The sequence below is a fragment of the Chaetodon trifascialis genome, chromosome 18 (assembly GCF_039877785.1).
Source record: "Chaetodon trifascialis isolate fChaTrf1 chromosome 18, fChaTrf1.hap1, whole genome shotgun sequence".
Classification (NCBI taxonomy): Eukaryota; Metazoa; Chordata; class Actinopteri; order Chaetodontiformes; family Chaetodontidae; genus Chaetodon; species Chaetodon trifascialis.
The window spans coordinates 17,451,192-17,468,367 of NC_092073.1; the positions used below are offsets into that span (position 1 = coordinate 17,451,192).

Sequence of the window (17,176 nt, forward strand, 5' to 3'; positions counted from 1 at the left end):
TCTCAGGGGTGTGTCTCCTTTGCCCAGCTGGTAAGTGTTGTCATGGTACCTCTTTGCTAAGAGACAAACTTAAATCTACTCTCTCTGGCAACAATTTAGCCTATTAATGTCCTGAATCATCATCTCACCTCTTACTCTCTTACTCAGCTTCTACAAGCTAACTCACTTTTGTTTTATCTTCCTTTCTCTGACACCAACAACGCCTCACGTCTGTTTGCACAAGTCAATCCGGATTACTTGTAAAAGATCAGTTAAGGATTTTTCAGCTATTCTTGCAGATTTGAGTTGCTGCACTTACGAAGAACTGAGGAAAATAACTTTGTTAGGGCTGCAACAAAAAAGATGCCACACTAATGTCTGTCTGACTTACTGTCAAAACCTTAACATATTCATCTTAATGTCATATGTAAAAAGAATAAGAGCAAACTGTCATGCTTGAGACGCTGGATCCAGAGAATATTTGTTATCCTACCTTGAGAAATAACCGAAACCATTCATCGGTTATTAAAGCAGTTGATTAATTTTCTGTCGATCGACTATTCATTCCAGCTCCAGACTCAAATCACCACATAACAAATAGCAAACACATAATTAAAACTCAATCTGTGGAGTGCAGGGATTTAAAGCAAGACCTTATACAGCTCCTGATCCATTTTTAACGTCTGTCGCTCTAATTAATTGTCTCTAGTATCCATATGGGCCGGCAGCCCTCCTCTGGTGCACAAGGTTGTCTACATCTCTCCACTGTTAATTGGCCTCAAAAAACATCTGCTCCTGTTTTAAGTGATGCTCGGTTTGGCCTGGCTGCTCTCGCTGTCTGAGGTGCCAGTTTGATGGGCGTGAGCCGAGCCCACAGCTCCTTCATCCCTCTCATGATAGCATGATTGTCCATTTTTCTGCAGATTCGATACCTTTTGTTGGTCCTTATTGGAAGGAAGCAACACTAAGTACAGTCAGCACAAGGTATATTCAAGACAGTGGAAAGTAAAGATGATTGACAGTATTATACAGGGAGTTGTATGGGAATTTATGGTGTCAAATTGAAGTAAAGCAAGCTTAAAATAACCCCTACGTCTCACATACAGCAAATGAATACATAAGCTCCATCAACAGCAGAGAATCTACTACAGACATATTTCTTCCAAAAGCCATGTGTTGTAGTGTAACGCTAATAAACGGAATTACTGGATAGACTGTGCCAGAAACTGCAAGCCTCACAAAAATGGATGACGGCACTCCAGCCCTTAAAGCAGCTGCTTTCAACCGATAGCAGCGAAGCAGCCAATATGACGCGCTGCAGGAGAGACGCTGCTAAAATTAACATTCACCAGAGGGAGCAAATTACTTCATATGTATGGATCTCATGCAGCAGGTTGGAAAACCACAGACTCATATCGATTCTTCAACATATATATTTACTGACATTGGCCACACAGTAGCTGTGCATTTTGTAAGGAAGATAAAGAGTCATGAATACATTTATTTCATAAATTTACTCTGATGTTTTGAAAAGACTTGAATAAATATTTAGGTGATATAGGATACAGATACAATTTATTACATTATGTGTATATTTTTTAGATTTTTCTGTGTGTGGCCAGTTGGTTGGTCCAATTCTTCTTCCCAAACCAAAATAACTGTCAACTGTCATGCAATCTTACACATTCATGGTCACCAGAGGATGAATCCGAGTGTCTCTGGTAAGCCCCTTACTTCTCACCGTGCACCACCAGCAGGTTGACACTTGTAATTTTGGGTGAAATGTCTCAATGCATATTGGATGGATTGATCTGAAATGTGGTAAACAAATTCATGTTCCCCGCCAGATGACTTGTTTAACTTTGGTGATCCCTTAACTTTTAACTTAACTGATCCAATAAGGAATTTTAGAATTATTATATTCTATTATTTTTGTTTTCACTTATATTAGTTTCTGATAGTATAGGCACAGACAGGAGACTGGTATGTTGTGGTTATGTGGTATGCATCTTTACCACTTGACATACATAACCTTCACCATAATACTGTATATTTTGTGGAGTGAGCTGCATTTTTCCCCCCATGACTTCACCATTTCCAGACAAGTGAGGGTTTTAAAACTCAGACTGTCACAGCCCAGCCGTAACTAAACCGGGGTCAGTGCACACAGACACAGCACACGGTGTCACTGACATCAGTGTTTCCAGGCTGGAGTGAAGCTATGCTCTACATAGGCCCTCAAAGATATATATCACACTTTCCAGTCCCATGGTGAGGTGATGGATTATGTAAAAGCAGTAAAAATCCACCTAAATCCGAGACATTCCTAAGGGCCGCCATGGCCAATTAGCTGCACCATTTCCGGACATTTCCATATTCTCTGGAAAAGTGAAAGAACGCACAAGTGCTGCCAAGGAAACCCTGCTCCAGTCTGCTCTGCGCTGGCCCGACACTCCTCCCTGGGCGTGCATCCCATGGCCTGGAAAACTGGGAATTCCAGGGCACACTTTTCGCCATGGGAAATTAGCTCACCACTAGCACACAAAAGCTCAGTATTGTCTGAGAATAATTACAGTGTTCTGAGTAATACTTCAGTCTCTGCCGTTTCTCATTCTTTATGTGGTAACTTTAGCGTCCTCAGTAGGTCAGAGTTTTCACTTGTCACGTGAAATATCTCAGCATGTAAATAATACATGGGTACAAAATTTGGTGCACATATTCATGATCATTAAAGGATCAGTCTGACTGATTTTAAGCATCCATTGACTTTTCCTCTTACTGCTACCACGAGGTTTACATTTTTGTTTTTTAATAACATGCACGGACAGCAATGATTTTCCATTAACATTAACATGTACAGACGTTCACATCCCCCCTCAGGATGAGTTGTCATCACGGTGCCATCATCAGGTCAGAATTCAATTTATCCAATATTTTGGTTTATATCCAGATACTTGCAAAACATGCAATATTCACACCATCATCAGTTGCACTTTGTGTTTGGTGCCAATTACCCAATGGTGGTGCACTAAAAAACTGAAGATGAGATGTTGAATACAGTAAATATTATACCTGCTAAACAACAGCATATTACAATTATCACTATGTTAGCATGCTAAAGTTGCCATTTGGCTTTCAGCACAGCTATGCAACTTCCAAGACCCACTGGCATGACTGCTGACTCGCCAAAAATATAGTTGGACGTTTGGGCTATAGGCAGGATTACATACCTTAAATGTAAATGACAATTACGACAATCGTGACAACATATTTATTTGCCATCTGCAAAATATTGCCTATTTGTCACCAAACTTTCTGTGCATTTCACTGGCTCTCTGTTCAGTTCACAGGTAGTACTGGCTACCACTGTTGCATCATGGCAAGCAGGAAAGCCTAGAAAACAAAAGGGGGGAATGGAGTAGGGCCTGCTGTCTTCAATTAGCTGAGTTTCCGTGAGGAGTGTCTGGGACTGGCCACTCAGTCTGTCAGACGGAGTCCCATCCGGCCGGGTCTCCGTGCTCCACATTCCATCCAGAGCGGAATTGTGTTCCACCCCATTTCAGACGTAAAACGGCGGTTTGGTGCTCCATATTGGAAACATGTGAGAGGAGTGTCATAGAAAGAGTGGCGAGTCACGGCAGTTAAGGTCTCTCAAGGTCACTACTGGCATTAGATAACTAGACTCTGCTCTGTGAACCAAAAACTCTAGTTTTAACTGTGCTCATTTTATTAATTTGAACATGCTCAGTTTGCGCAGAAATTAAACACAAACACATGCTGCCAGTGATACTCCATCACACTGAATGGTTTGTTTTCATGCAAACACCTTACACATGGGGTTTAGACAGTCCGGTGTAGAGTATCAACAGCTGGTGCTACACTAATCCACTCATCAGTTAAATTAAAGCTTACTCAGTTGTACAGTAAATGTTGATTCAGCCTACTGCAGTGTGTCACAAAAAACAGATTGTCTGAAAAAGAAAAAAAAAAAAAGCATTTTTGTTTTTTGAAAGTTGCTGCCCCACTTCAGAAGCTGGGTGCTCCCAGTGGGGGTGGGGGGTAAAACTAATATTGGAGGGGATCCCAAGATCCAGCTTCTAAATTGTTTGGATTTGCTGTTATTTGATGGTAACTGAATATTTTTAAGTTTTGGACTGTGAGTCAAACAAAACAAGCAATTTGATGACGTCTTCTTGGCCTTTGGGATTTTATAGACCACATTTATGACATTTTATAGGTAAAGAAATTATTAGGGCCATGGGGTGAAGCCCCGAGCCCTACTGTTATACTGCATGTTTTTCCTTATTATTATTATTATTCCTCTTCTGTGTCAAATTTCGATTCGCTACTTGTTCAGCATTATTATCTGACATTATCTGTAAGTTGACTACTATGTGTTAGTTAACACAATTATAAATTTACACATTGTAAATTAGCCAAGTAATGAATTTGGACATTTCTGTCAAATTGAAGGCAGCTGCTTTGAAACGTCATTATCTTTAATCTGTATGAGGCCGGAGAGTCATTCAGGCTGGTGGCACAGGTTCAGCCTAACCTTCAGGTCGACTGATGTCCGATGCAGTTTCTCTTTTTGCTTTGGCAGCGATCCTGGTTAATAGTCCATGCCTTTTGGAAAATAGAACTCCTCATGAGCACTCTGCTGATTATTCTTTCATTTGATCTTTTTTTTTAAGTAAGAAAATAGTGAAAAATGATTAATCAATTATCAAAACAGTCACAGTTTGCCTGCATTTCTGACAAAGTCTGTACAGTGGTGTCTACAAATGCACCATGACACATTCGAGCCATAAGACGACGTAATTATGGTCAGATTAGATGGGTATGTCCTCACACTATTTGAACACACAGACCTTTCTGTGTTGACATATCACTCTGTTGGTCAATCTAAGGCTGCTGTGCCTCATTGAGTTCAGAACATTTTGTGCAATGAGCTTCTGTCTTTGATTTGGGGATGACATCATAACTCATTTCAGACAATGAAATAAAAAAAAATCACACCTCATGAAAACTTTATTTCTGAGTCTTGAGGGCATTAAAACATTTTCACTCTGCATGGAAATGGTGTGCTTATGAATCTATGTGTGTATGTGTGCACTTGTGTGTGAGTGAGAGTAAAAGTGTAACATGGCCATCTGGTGGTAAAACTCAATTAGGAGTATCATCCTTATCTGCAGTACTGGAGGACTGTGTAGATGAGGGGGAAAAAAAACATCCTAATTTTTTGCATTGCTCAATTGGTGAACAGAAATCTCCCTTTGAGCTATAAACAAGAGAGTCTGCAGAAGTCAACCACAGCTGAATGACAGAATTACTGATGCAAGGGACAGTATAAAAAAATGCATGCCTCATCAAATTTCCCATCTCAAGCCATACCTGTTAGCACCCACATGTTCCTCTCACCACCTTTCATTTCACCCACCAGCCATTGTGGTCCTCTTACTCTCAAACTACACAGCTATTTGTTCCAGAAAGCATGAAGGACACACTAGATTACCCAGCAAAGCCCAATAAAGTGTAGCTGTCCACCTGCAGTGTGAGCCCTCTGTGTTCAAGAACACTACAACCTCAGCTCGCTGTCCAAAACCCTGGAATAAATATGAAATAAAAGATTTATCGTGTCTGGCGGCATGCACAGCAAGAGCAGAGCTCTGCAGAAAACTGTCAGAGCAGTGCAAATGAAATCAGCTAAATCCTGCAGCATTCAGGATTGATTCTGGATAGAGATCTAGCTGGGAACAGTGAACAACATCGAGGGAGAAAGCTGGCAGGCGTCCACTGATCATTCAGTCTGCTGCTTTGAAGCAACAATGACATTTTCGGCAAAGTTTTGATGTAACACCTGCACAAATCATCTCTGAATTATTCATAGTCTAAACCATGCAATAATTATAATAAAGCACATTAGTGTGCACATGTTGGTGACTGTCAGCTTCATCGCCTTCTCTTAATCTCCCTCACGCACAGTCTCCTCTAGCCCTTGTGATAAATCAGCATCAGAGGCATAAACTCACATATGGAAGCTGTGCTCTCCGGCGATGGCCCAGCCCACAGCACGGCATGAAGGGGACCAGGGCGGGGAGGAATGGACAGCCGTCTCACAGACTCCCTGTCAGGCAGCAGCATCCACTCAGCCTCGGTCCATGCCTGCACACTTGGCCCACACGGGTGCGGACCACCAAAAGACGCAGAGGAGATGACAGGGACGGATCCTTGACAGAGGAGTGAGCAGAGGAAACAGAGGACTGACGTTTCCACACCAGCCCCCTACTTCTGTCCACTCATCCCCCACGTGCACGTCAAATCCCCCCTGACTCACAAACTCTCAGGATTCAGAAAGTCAGATTCTGATGCTCCCTCCTCCTCCTCATCTTCTCCACACCTCCAGACTGTTGCAGTACAGTGTCCACGAGCTGTCAGTGAGGCACACGTCTGAGCTGACTGTTTACCCCACCCCGAAATCTGTAACCACTCCGACAGATCCTCTGGGCTGCCAAATCCTCTGCAGTGCTGCTGTGTGCTGTGACAGAGAGGAACAGTTGCTGGCTGGCACACTGGTTCAGCTGCTGGTGGATTTAGACACACTCATCATCACACACAAGTTCCCTCGCAGCATGGAAAGGAGGTGGAGCTCTGAGTGTCCTTTATTGACCGCTGTCCCTTGCTTCCTAATGGACGACGACGCCTTTATACTCTCCACCTCTTCCCCCTCCTTTCATCCAAGGTTCAATCTGCTTTAAAAGCTTTAAAACACACACACACACACACACACACACACACACACACACACACACACACACACACACACACACACACACACACACACACACACACACACACACACACACACACACACACACACACAGGCTTTCTTCTTGACTTTTTGCCTCCCCTTCTATCTCAGATTTTATTGCCTGTTCGCTCCTTGCCTTTATTTTTCCCTTGTATTTCGCTCCTCATTTGCATTGCATTACCTTCATGCTTTCTCTGTGTGAGTGGTTAGGACAGAGGCTGAGACAGCTACTGGTTGCTGAAGAGACTGCACTGTGCTTTCATATTGCAGAGAGCAAGTGTGTGTGTGTCTCATGCAGAGCATCAGCACAACTCTGCCTGTGGTGTAGAAGGAAGTCACTGGCACAGTTCGGTCATGCCACACTGCTGAGTGTGAACGCAGGGCTGGCGTGATTGTTTCTTCCCCTCACTCACCTCCTCTCCACTCTTGCCCTTCCCCACTGTGTTCAGGTGATTGACTCATGACCGACAGGCTTCCTCACTGCTGTGTCGTCGTAACTGCTGTGTCAGCCAGAAGGGCACATATTCTCTCGCTCTGTGTCAGTATATTCATATACACAGCATGACTGCGGACGTGTTTTTGAATGTCATCTGGCAACAAGGACAGCAGGAGCATAAAGCATGAGTGATGGACTGAATTTGAATGATTTAACAATGTGCTTTGGCTTTGAAATATATTTCTGGCAACACTTGCAAACACTTCATTAATGTATGTGTGAATGATGTAGGAATATTAAGATAATAACAGACACTCGTTTAAATTATAGGGGTTTGTGATGGAATTAATCAGGTCTCATCACAGTAAACACGTCATGGCTTTCAATCAACGCAAGCTGCATCATTCACTTGGCTAGCTTTCAACATGATGCCTGATTTCACTCAGTTCAATAACATTTGCATTATTTGACTGTGTGTTACAATTTGGTAAAACAGTCGGTAGAGTGTGAAGTTCTGCTCATATTTATTATGCACAAAGTTGTTATTAAAGGATTTACTGAAAATGTTAAGTAGTGACTTTCGTATGGAATTTGACACAAATGACTGTCGAGATAGATGATTAAGATGGCATGTTAATGTTAAAAGATGCCACTGACTCTGTATATATGCATTTGCTGTGGTCCTTTTCCATAATACCCTTATTGTCACCTCTTTTATAGCAGCCAGTTCTTAATACTGTGGAGAGCTGACTTTGATGCTGACAAGCCCAAAACTTGTTTCATCCAGCAAAGGGCAGCTTGTCTCATCTGAGGCAACGTACTCTATCAGTGTTGTTCCTCTGTAGAAAAGGTGCCTCGCAGTGAAAATAACAACATCTTTTCTGCTGTCAGAGAGATAAGGACAAACTCAACTGTCTCTGAAAATCAGAAGTGATATTGATTGTATTCAGATACAAATATCCAGTATTACTATATATAACTCCAATTCCAAAAAGTTGGAACGCCATGCAAAATGTTATTGTTATACAATCATGTGTTCACAAAGTGGTGAACCTCGCACCATCCTTGTGAACAACTGAGCCTTTACAGGATGCCCCCTTCATACCCAATCATGATACTATCTGCTGTTACCAAGGAACCTGTTTACCTGTGGAATGTTCCAAACAGGTGTTTTTGGAGCGTTCCACAATTTTCCCAGTCTTTTGTTGTTCTCCCTAAATCCACATTTCATAACGGATACCTATTGATTAAGAGAATTCAGTACCGGTATAATGCTACTGAACCTTACCTTCAATATTAGCAATGCAATCAAAAGTAACCCAATATAAACAGCAGGTCTGAAAATATGTTAAATGTTACAGTTTACTAGGTAATGTATAGAAATAGGGAACAAACACACAAAAAATGGTTCGTCTTTCCTAAAGCTGCCTTACAAGAAAGGTACTGTTTGTGTCCATGTAACACCCCTAAGGCCTCTTCTTAAATTTTTCGTCCTCTAAGAAAACATTTAGACAATGACATTAAACAAACATCAAACAAAGCACATCACTATGACAGTAAACATTAAGAGAGAGAGAGGGTGGAAAGACAGCAGTGGAAAAAATGAAATTGTCAGATTGGTGGATACAGGCAACATTTCAGGACTCAAGTGGCTCTGTGCAGATGGTGTGTAACCTGCTGTAAAGGTTTGTGCTCATCAGCGATAGTATCAGTATCTATATATCTCCTGCTCAGGCCTGACAGACAATCAGCCAAACGTAAATCTGGCACCGTCTTTCATCAACACCGAGGCTTCTTTAGTTTACTGCCAATAATTCACTTGCTGACACATGTCTGCTGTGATGGAAAGTCATCATTATAAACAGAGAGAGGTGCAACTTACAGTGAGAAGGGAATCCTATCCATCAGTTAGTCTGTCAGAGCTTTTCCCCCCTTTAAGAAGTAATCATCGCTCAGCTGCTGAGATCTTGTCCACACGCTAAAATGCTGCATGTTAAATTTTAGTTCATTATGCTTTCTGGACACACCTACACCTAACAATTAAAGGATTAATGTCAGAATAATAGAAAGAAAATAATCAATGGTTGCAGCGATTTATGAACAAAACAACTGCATAGAATCAACAGCAGCACTCTCCATTTCATGGCTTACAAACTATTACTACTAAAATATGAGTGAGGATAAACACCAAGTTGTGAATTATAAGTAACACTTTTCTTCAAATTAATGGGTTAGAATAGCACTATATCATCTTGCATCCATTGTTTTAACACATGATGCCTGATACAGCATTTTGATGGACGTTGTTACAATGGAAGACTCTGATCACTCATAATAACAGCACAAAGCATTGACCTTGTCGACTAGGGGGGTAGTGTATCAACACAGTGCCAAATTAATTTAGCCTTCACTGTAACACAGCAGGGTAGGGTTAATGTAACAGCAGAAAAACTTGGATTCAGCTCATTGTGAATGCAAGACATGCACTGCTGATGTGTCTTTTTGCAAAGCCTTTTTTCCTGCATTTGTGTTTTTCCTCTCTTTTTCACATTTGCTTGTTACTAAAAGAAAAAAAAAAGGCAAAAATGTTTAGAAAAAAGAAACTTCCTAGGTGGTTTTTGTATCAAATGCCAAATGCTGAAATCTGGAGCCCAAATACAGATTTTACCCTGATTGCTTTACTCTGGTAGTGATCCTGTGAATTATCGCTAAATTAAATACCTATTCATTCGTTTTGCCACTAGATGGCAGTCTGGTGCTTCTATGATGGCTGATAGAGCAGCAGTGGTTTTCACAGCAGAACATTTCCACATTTCTAGTATCTAAACTCACACATCATTACTGCAGTTTCATGCCAGAAAATACATATGGCTCTCCAGAAATACCTACTATTGGAAAACTATGACATAAGTTGCTCAAAGTTCAGGCAGTTTGCAGGGTTAATGTTAAATTTCCAGTGGCAGCTTCTCCATAACACTACAGTATGGCACTGGTATCTGTTACATAAAAAGTAAAGGGTTGCCAGATCTGATAAGTATCACAGTAAATGATAAGCTCTTTGCGTCACCCCTTCTCTCCATTAAGTAGAGAAAAAACAATCTAGAGGATGCTGAAAAGTGAAAATGCCCACAATCAGGGAGAGTGTGAGAAGAGATTTCCTGGCCTCACCACACCCTCTCAGACAGCCTTTCATCACCAAATACATTTCTCCAACCTGAACGTACAGACAGAGAGGATCAAACCCCAACTATGTGCTGAGGAAAAGCTGCTGCGTTGGGAGACACACTGCTGTATAGAGATGGAGGTTAAAGAGACAGAGGGAGGTGGGCGATACAGAGGTTGGTGCAACCATTTACATAAACATAACGAGTGTGGGAAGCAGCAGGAGGTTAATTGTGACATAATGCTCTGCAGGTTATGCAAATCACAGTTTGAACTATTGTCCGTCAGATCCTCATTTTTACTGTATATTGTTTCAAATGCAGCAAAAATCTCATTCAAATTATCCTCCCCCGAGTCCCTGACATCTTTTTTTTGGCAGCTGCTTTGCTTTATACACAGTTGTTTTTTTTGGTTTCTTTTGACTTTGTGCTTTTCTGTATGTGTTACCTGTCAGTTACAGAGAATATTTCAAGACTTTGGTCAAGGCAATCCACTGTAAGCCTTGTATCTTATATCTAATATTTCTACAAGAGCCACAGGGCAAACTGACATCCTCAATTAGAGCTCATCAGACTCAGGCATGAAAAGGTAATATCCAGATATTCATCATTTCAGATCATACTTTTTAGAACAGCCTGACAGAAGAAATTGCAAAGTCAGTGTCTTTTTTTAAATTCCCCACTTAGGACACACTTTTATAGACTTGCTTTTAAGCATTTCTTCCCTTTGTGTTTAATCCTGTAGTTTGCTCTGAGCTTTGTTTCTCACTCTCTGTAAAGCACTTTGTTAACTCTGTTTTTAGAGAAGTGCTATATAAAGAAAGTTTATTATTATTCAGGGTCATGGGGGGCTGGATCGTTTCCCAGGATGCATTAGGCACAAAGCAGGCTCTCTAAACACATTGCCAGTCGACAGATGGACAGTCACTCACATTTACACCTATTGGCAGTTTGAGTTTCCAATATGACCAGAAAATAAAGGACTGTAGACTCCATATGGTGTGTTTCACCAAAACACTGCTTGTGCACACTAAAACATACTGTCTTTTGAAAACAAAAAAGTTTAAAGAAGTAGTTCAACATTTTGGAAAATGCCCTTTATTTGCTCTCTTGCCAAGAGTTAAATGAGAAAATCGAAATCACTCATACATCTGTAAGCTGAATATGAAGATACAGCCAGCAGCTGGTGAGTTTAGTGATAAAGACTGGAAACAAAGGGCTAGCCTGACTCTGTCCAAAGGTAATAAAATCCATCTACCAGCAGCTCTAAAGCTCACTTAACACGTTCTATCTTCTTTGTTTAATCATAACCAAATATATATTTTGGCATACTGGCATATTTAATATTGAGAGGCAGTCAAGGGAAACTGCGAACGTTAAGCCTCACTTGAAGCCAGTTCAATATCCAGAGTTGTATGTTGGATATGGGAAACTACTGCATACTGCAACACAAGCTCAGCAGGTTTTGTTGTTACAGGAAAGCCTCCTCAGGAGTGTGCCCCATCAGTAAGTGTGTCTATTGCTGTTTTGTGTATATGTACTTGATAGACATGCTCCATGGTACACTGACAATTGTACTTGCATAATATACTTTGGGTTTCCTGCCAAATAAATGCTGTTGAGATGCCTTATCCTACATGTTGTTTAACTCAGAGAATGAATCAAATTGCATTTACTAATTAATCTATATTTTGTGGCAGGTTCCTCCTTCCAGAACAAACGTAGGCCTATACCACATTTTCATTCCTATTGGAGCCAATAAACACATCAATTTTTTGGACTATTTTTTTCTTTAAGATTTGTTCCACTGCAGCAGAGTAAAAAGAGATAGTTTTGTGTTTTGAGTAGTGTATCCCTTTTATTTAATCCTTTTTATTTTCATAATCCCATGATAGAATACCATCATCTTAAAAAAATAAGTAAATAGTGTGATATAAATCTTAGGTATTGCCCACCGTACTTCGGACAGAGGCAGGCTAGCTGTTTCCCTCCAGTTTCCAGTCTTTATGCTAAGCTAAGCTAAATGGCTGCTGGCTCCAACATCTGTTTTTCCACCTCATGTGAAATGGTTTGACGTAAATGTCTGGATTGCAAAAAGAAATCCATGCAGAGTGCTAAAACAATGATGTAGGGTCAAAACAATGGCAGATGGACAATGCACCACAAATTATAAAATGTTTGCCATCAGCGAGACAATTTCTTTGCTTACACTGCACAACCAGACCACCACCACATCAATAGAAGTAAACCACCTGATGTTGACGTTTGCTGACAAATCTATGACAGTTCTGACCTTCTTCCTTTTCAATGGAGAGCTGAGCTCCAGTTCCAACACTGACCTCGCTACTCCCACGGCTAAGCAGTCTGGTTTGTCCTGGACCTCCTCCCTTCCCAGCCTCCACCATACTCCCCCGGGCATCAGGCCACGACCACAGGGAACGTCTCTCATCCTTTTTCTCTCAACCTACTCACTGTCTGCCCTTTGCCCTCTATCTGCAGCAACATGACTAATTCTTTTAGGAGCCGTTTATACCCAGTTACTGGGAAGTCATTTTCATGATGTTCAAAGCTGCGGTGGATCAATCACACAGTAACCTTGACTAGTTGTTCATAAGACGCCTACGGGCATGCCAGGATTATGAGGCACAAAAACAACAGGTCAGACAGGAGGGAGAGCAAAACAAAATATACAAAAGATTATTTCAAAATCTTAAAATCCAGTCATGCAAACATTCCTCAGTAAACAGTAACTTTGACTGTTGATGGTGAGGAGAGAAATGCTAAAACAAAGAGAAACAAGAACAAGATGAAAGCCAAATGACAGATTGATGAATAGGCAGTGAGATGACCACACAAAAGATTAGTTGAAACTAATCTACTTTCCCTGGGATGGTGTTAGTTTAGTGATTTCAATACTACGTGCTCATTCTTCTGTGAAAAGGGAAAATAATCACAGGCAGCATGATTGAGCACGGGGGTGAAGAAAATAAGGCCAGATTAAAACTGATGTTATGATAACACAAATGAAAAACAGTATTTACATTATTATCCAAACAGAGGAGAAGTTACTGGAAGGTCTGCTATTTCTGGGGCCCTCTTGCGGCAAATATCTCAAAGAGGATATTTCTGCTCGGCAGGCGAGGGCCTCACTGACCCTGAAACACATTACTCCTCCACCCTCCCCACATCCCTCCACTGTCTCTTACTTTAATGGACGCTCATTTCTGTAGGATGTGGTGTTACGCTGCAGATAGATGGTCAGTCTCAGCCTAATTGAGTTTATCTGTGATGACTCACACTGGAGGGAAACTCTTCATTTCGGGACAGGACTGTGGGAATAGGCATGAGCTCCCAAGGGTGGTGGTAAAAATCAGGAAATTTCTCAATAAGCAGCTCCTCTTGAGCTGTAACACTGATGATAGCAGCTCATTCAGAAGTTTTCTATGGCCTTGAGATGAAGCAGACAGCAGATTTGGAGATGCTGTCTTGCTCTGATCTCTTCCAGCTTCCTGTCACTCTACCGGTGCTGTGCCAAAGATGAGACGTTGTGTGCCTCCTCCAAAAAAGGCAAAAACATTTAGGCAGGGGTGAGCATCCTTAACCCAGCCCATCCTGTCCCTTGCAGGTCTGTTCAACAAAGACCAGACATGTTGAGTTTGTACCTTGCAGGGTCTGCTTTATAACACGCCAGCTACACTCACCGCACTGAGGATGCAGCTTAGAAGAAAGGCCTCCACTTAACATACTGTACCCAGCAGTGTTTACAGAGGCCTCTCACTGCAATGCACATCTCATCCCTGATGGATGATGATGACTGAGGCTGGGCTCTTGTGCCAGTTTGCATTACACACACACACACACACACACACACACACACACACACACACACACACACACACACACACACACACACACACACACACACACACACACACACACACACACACACACACACACACACACACACACACACACACACGACATTCCTTAATGAAGCAACTGTTGCCAGAAAGTCTCAGAACACTTTATGATGTTCTTATATGGTGCATAAAATGATCAGGTACATCTTCCCTGCACCATGTCAAAAACACAACTATGTGCTTAGGCAGTAGAAACCTCCTTCTCTCCGTACTTCAGCATATGGCTCACAGACTGTGGCACCATATGCCTTTGCAAGGTGTTAAAATATATTTTATGGGGGGCACACTTGAAGCTCACCTGGTAATGCGTACCAAGTATTTAGACTGAGTCCTTATTACAGTGGCCCGGGTTTAATTTCAATCTGGGCCCTTTGCTCCCCTCTCTCTTCCCTGTCTCTCTCCAACTGTCATTTTCCAATAGATATGCTGATTTCTTTTCAAAAATCAAAGCTAAAATTTCAAAGTTTTTGTTTCTCGTTGTTGATCAGGCAGCTGACTAGCCACCAACCCTCCAGCGAGCCCCAAAGTTCAACTAATGAAAAGCGAACTGCGATCCTTACCTGGCGAACTAGGCTGTTGGTTGTGGTGTCAGAGGAGGTGCTGCCATCTGAACCCTTAAATCGACCTTTTCTTCGAGCCCCTTTGCCATGAGACTACATAGAGCCAAAAAGGAAAGAACAAACTTGTTAAAAAAGAGGTTTCCGTCTTTTACAGCCTGTTTGAATACAATACATACATGCCTATAGGTACACTGAAACAGTTTTTTTGTTGCTGTACTTCCCTCCGTCCATACTGGTGGCAAAGAGATCTCTTCTTAATATGATTTCAATTTAAAAGATAATGGACAAAATTGAGTCCTCCTTCAGTCCAAAAATGCATTAAAGTTTAGCAGGAATTAATCTGAGGCTTCAGCAATACAATGTCAAAAAAGTGTTTAAAGAGCTCATTGCAGTCCCAAACACAAGTACAGTTTATGATATAAAACAGCAGCCACAATTACTCACAGCGGAGAAGTTGCAACTAGAGAATATTTTTGCGTGAAAAATGATGTGAACCAGTTGCAAGCATTAGTCAATGAACTGATTGATCGAGCAAGAAAAAACGAATTGGCGACTACTTTCACAATCGCACAAGCCCAAAGAAATCTCTGGTTGACCATCCAGAATTTGAGGTCATCTCTGAAAATTGAATATCTTTGAGTTGTGGACTGTTGGTTGGACAAAAACTGATATTTGATGACTGACAATGACTGATGATCAGAAAGGATACTAGGAAAATCTGAAGGGCATTTTCACTATCTCCTGACATCTTGTAGACCAAACAATTAATGCATTCATTGAGAACATTAATCGAGACGATTAATCATTATCAGTACTCAAATAGGGATTATTTTTCTGCCAGTGCACAAATAATGGACTCAGTGTTTCAGCTCTACTGTCTACATTAGTCATTTTTATTACACGCCTCCCTCTTGTGTGTCCGCAGACAATGTTTCCTTGCTGAGCTATAGTGGAGGGATATTAATGCAGCGATTTCATACTAAAACACTAAAAACTTGGAAAGATATCCATGCAATTTGTTGAAGTCTAATATGAGCTGCAGCTAAGCTTTTAAAATGCATTGTTTTTCAAGGGAGCACTGTGAATTTGAACCTCATCGCTCACATTTTAATCGCATCAATTTCAGCAAACTAGACGGTTTCACTTTACAAATGAGCATGTGAGAGTGTGTTTTAACACAGATCTGAACAAATGTGAGCCTGTCCTTTTAGTGCAGACACAGAGCCTGTCTGTAAATTCAATTAGTTGCCATACAGCGTTCAGTGTTTCATTTGAAGTGTAATATTATGACAGGTGTAATAAAAACGATGGTAATTATGTGGGTGGTCTCGAACATGCAAGCTGATATGGTGAAGGGCTGGAAAAGTAATGCACTCAGTTCGAGTGCTCATACAGCATGTGTTGCCAGTAGCAACTGAAAAACAGAAATTCATTTCAAATCCGCCTTTTATTCCAGCCCGATCCCCCCGGACATGTTAATCATGCATATAAAAAGAGAGAGAGACAGCTATTCTGACTGTTTCTTAGGGAGCCGGTCATGTAGAACAGTTTGAGCTGCCCAGAGAGCGTCTGGAGGGACAGGATGAGGTTTAATTAACCCCGCTAAGCCAAACAGAAATATGTTGAACAAATACACTTTGCTGCATGAGAAAGATAATGAATAATCCACCTGTAATATTTTACCTGAGGCTTTCTGAACATCCTGTTCTGGCGGTGGCACAGTGGTGGAAGTAACTTAGTACATCAGTACTCAAGTGCGGTTTGAAGTAATTCTACTCCACATTTCAGAGGGAAATTTTGTACTTTTTACTCCATTACATTTATCTGACAGCTAGTTACTTTGCAGATATGGATTTTATCTGATCAGTTACTGAAATTGGACGTAATGTCTTATTATAGACTACCCAATAACGTATAAAATTGATCAAATTAGCTTTACTTAAGCCAGACTATATGTAATAGCAATCTTAAAGGGTGTACTTTTACTTTTGATACCTGAAGTACATTTTGCTCAAATGAGAGTACAGTTTTGAATGAAGGACTTTTACTTGTAATGGTGTATTTCTACACGGTGGCATCACTACTTTTACTTAAATACAGGATATAAATACTTCCACCGCTGGACTAAAACGGTTTCGTCAAGAGAGAGATGTCACCAACAACGAGTCAAATGTTCAAACTTATCTGATATTATAAGTCTGTATATGTAGATTAAAACATTAAACTCTGGCTAACAAGACAAGCAAAATGCTGAGACACCAACCTCACCGGCACCACCGTAAAGTGACACTTAAACGTATCACCGCCGG

The 17,176-nt window shown here is 41.2% G+C and overlaps 1 protein-coding gene across 3 annotated transcripts in view; it reads right to left on the minus strand.

Moving 5' to 3' along the window:
* The window catches only part of cacnb2a (calcium channel, voltage-dependent, beta 2a), a 61,891-nt gene that overhangs the window by 44,132 nt on the left and 583 nt on the right, over positions 1–17,176 (minus strand). For 2 of the 3 annotated variants that reach the window (XM_070986483.1, XM_070986481.1), the window contains exon 2: positions 14,868–14,960. In XM_070986483.1, coding sequence (XP_070842584.1) covers positions 14,868–14,960 — 93 coding nt within the window. Of the gene's footprint in view, positions 1–6,011; positions 6,464–14,867; positions 14,961–17,176 lie in introns of those variants that run through there. The other variant, XM_070986484.1, reaches the window with a different exon arrangement.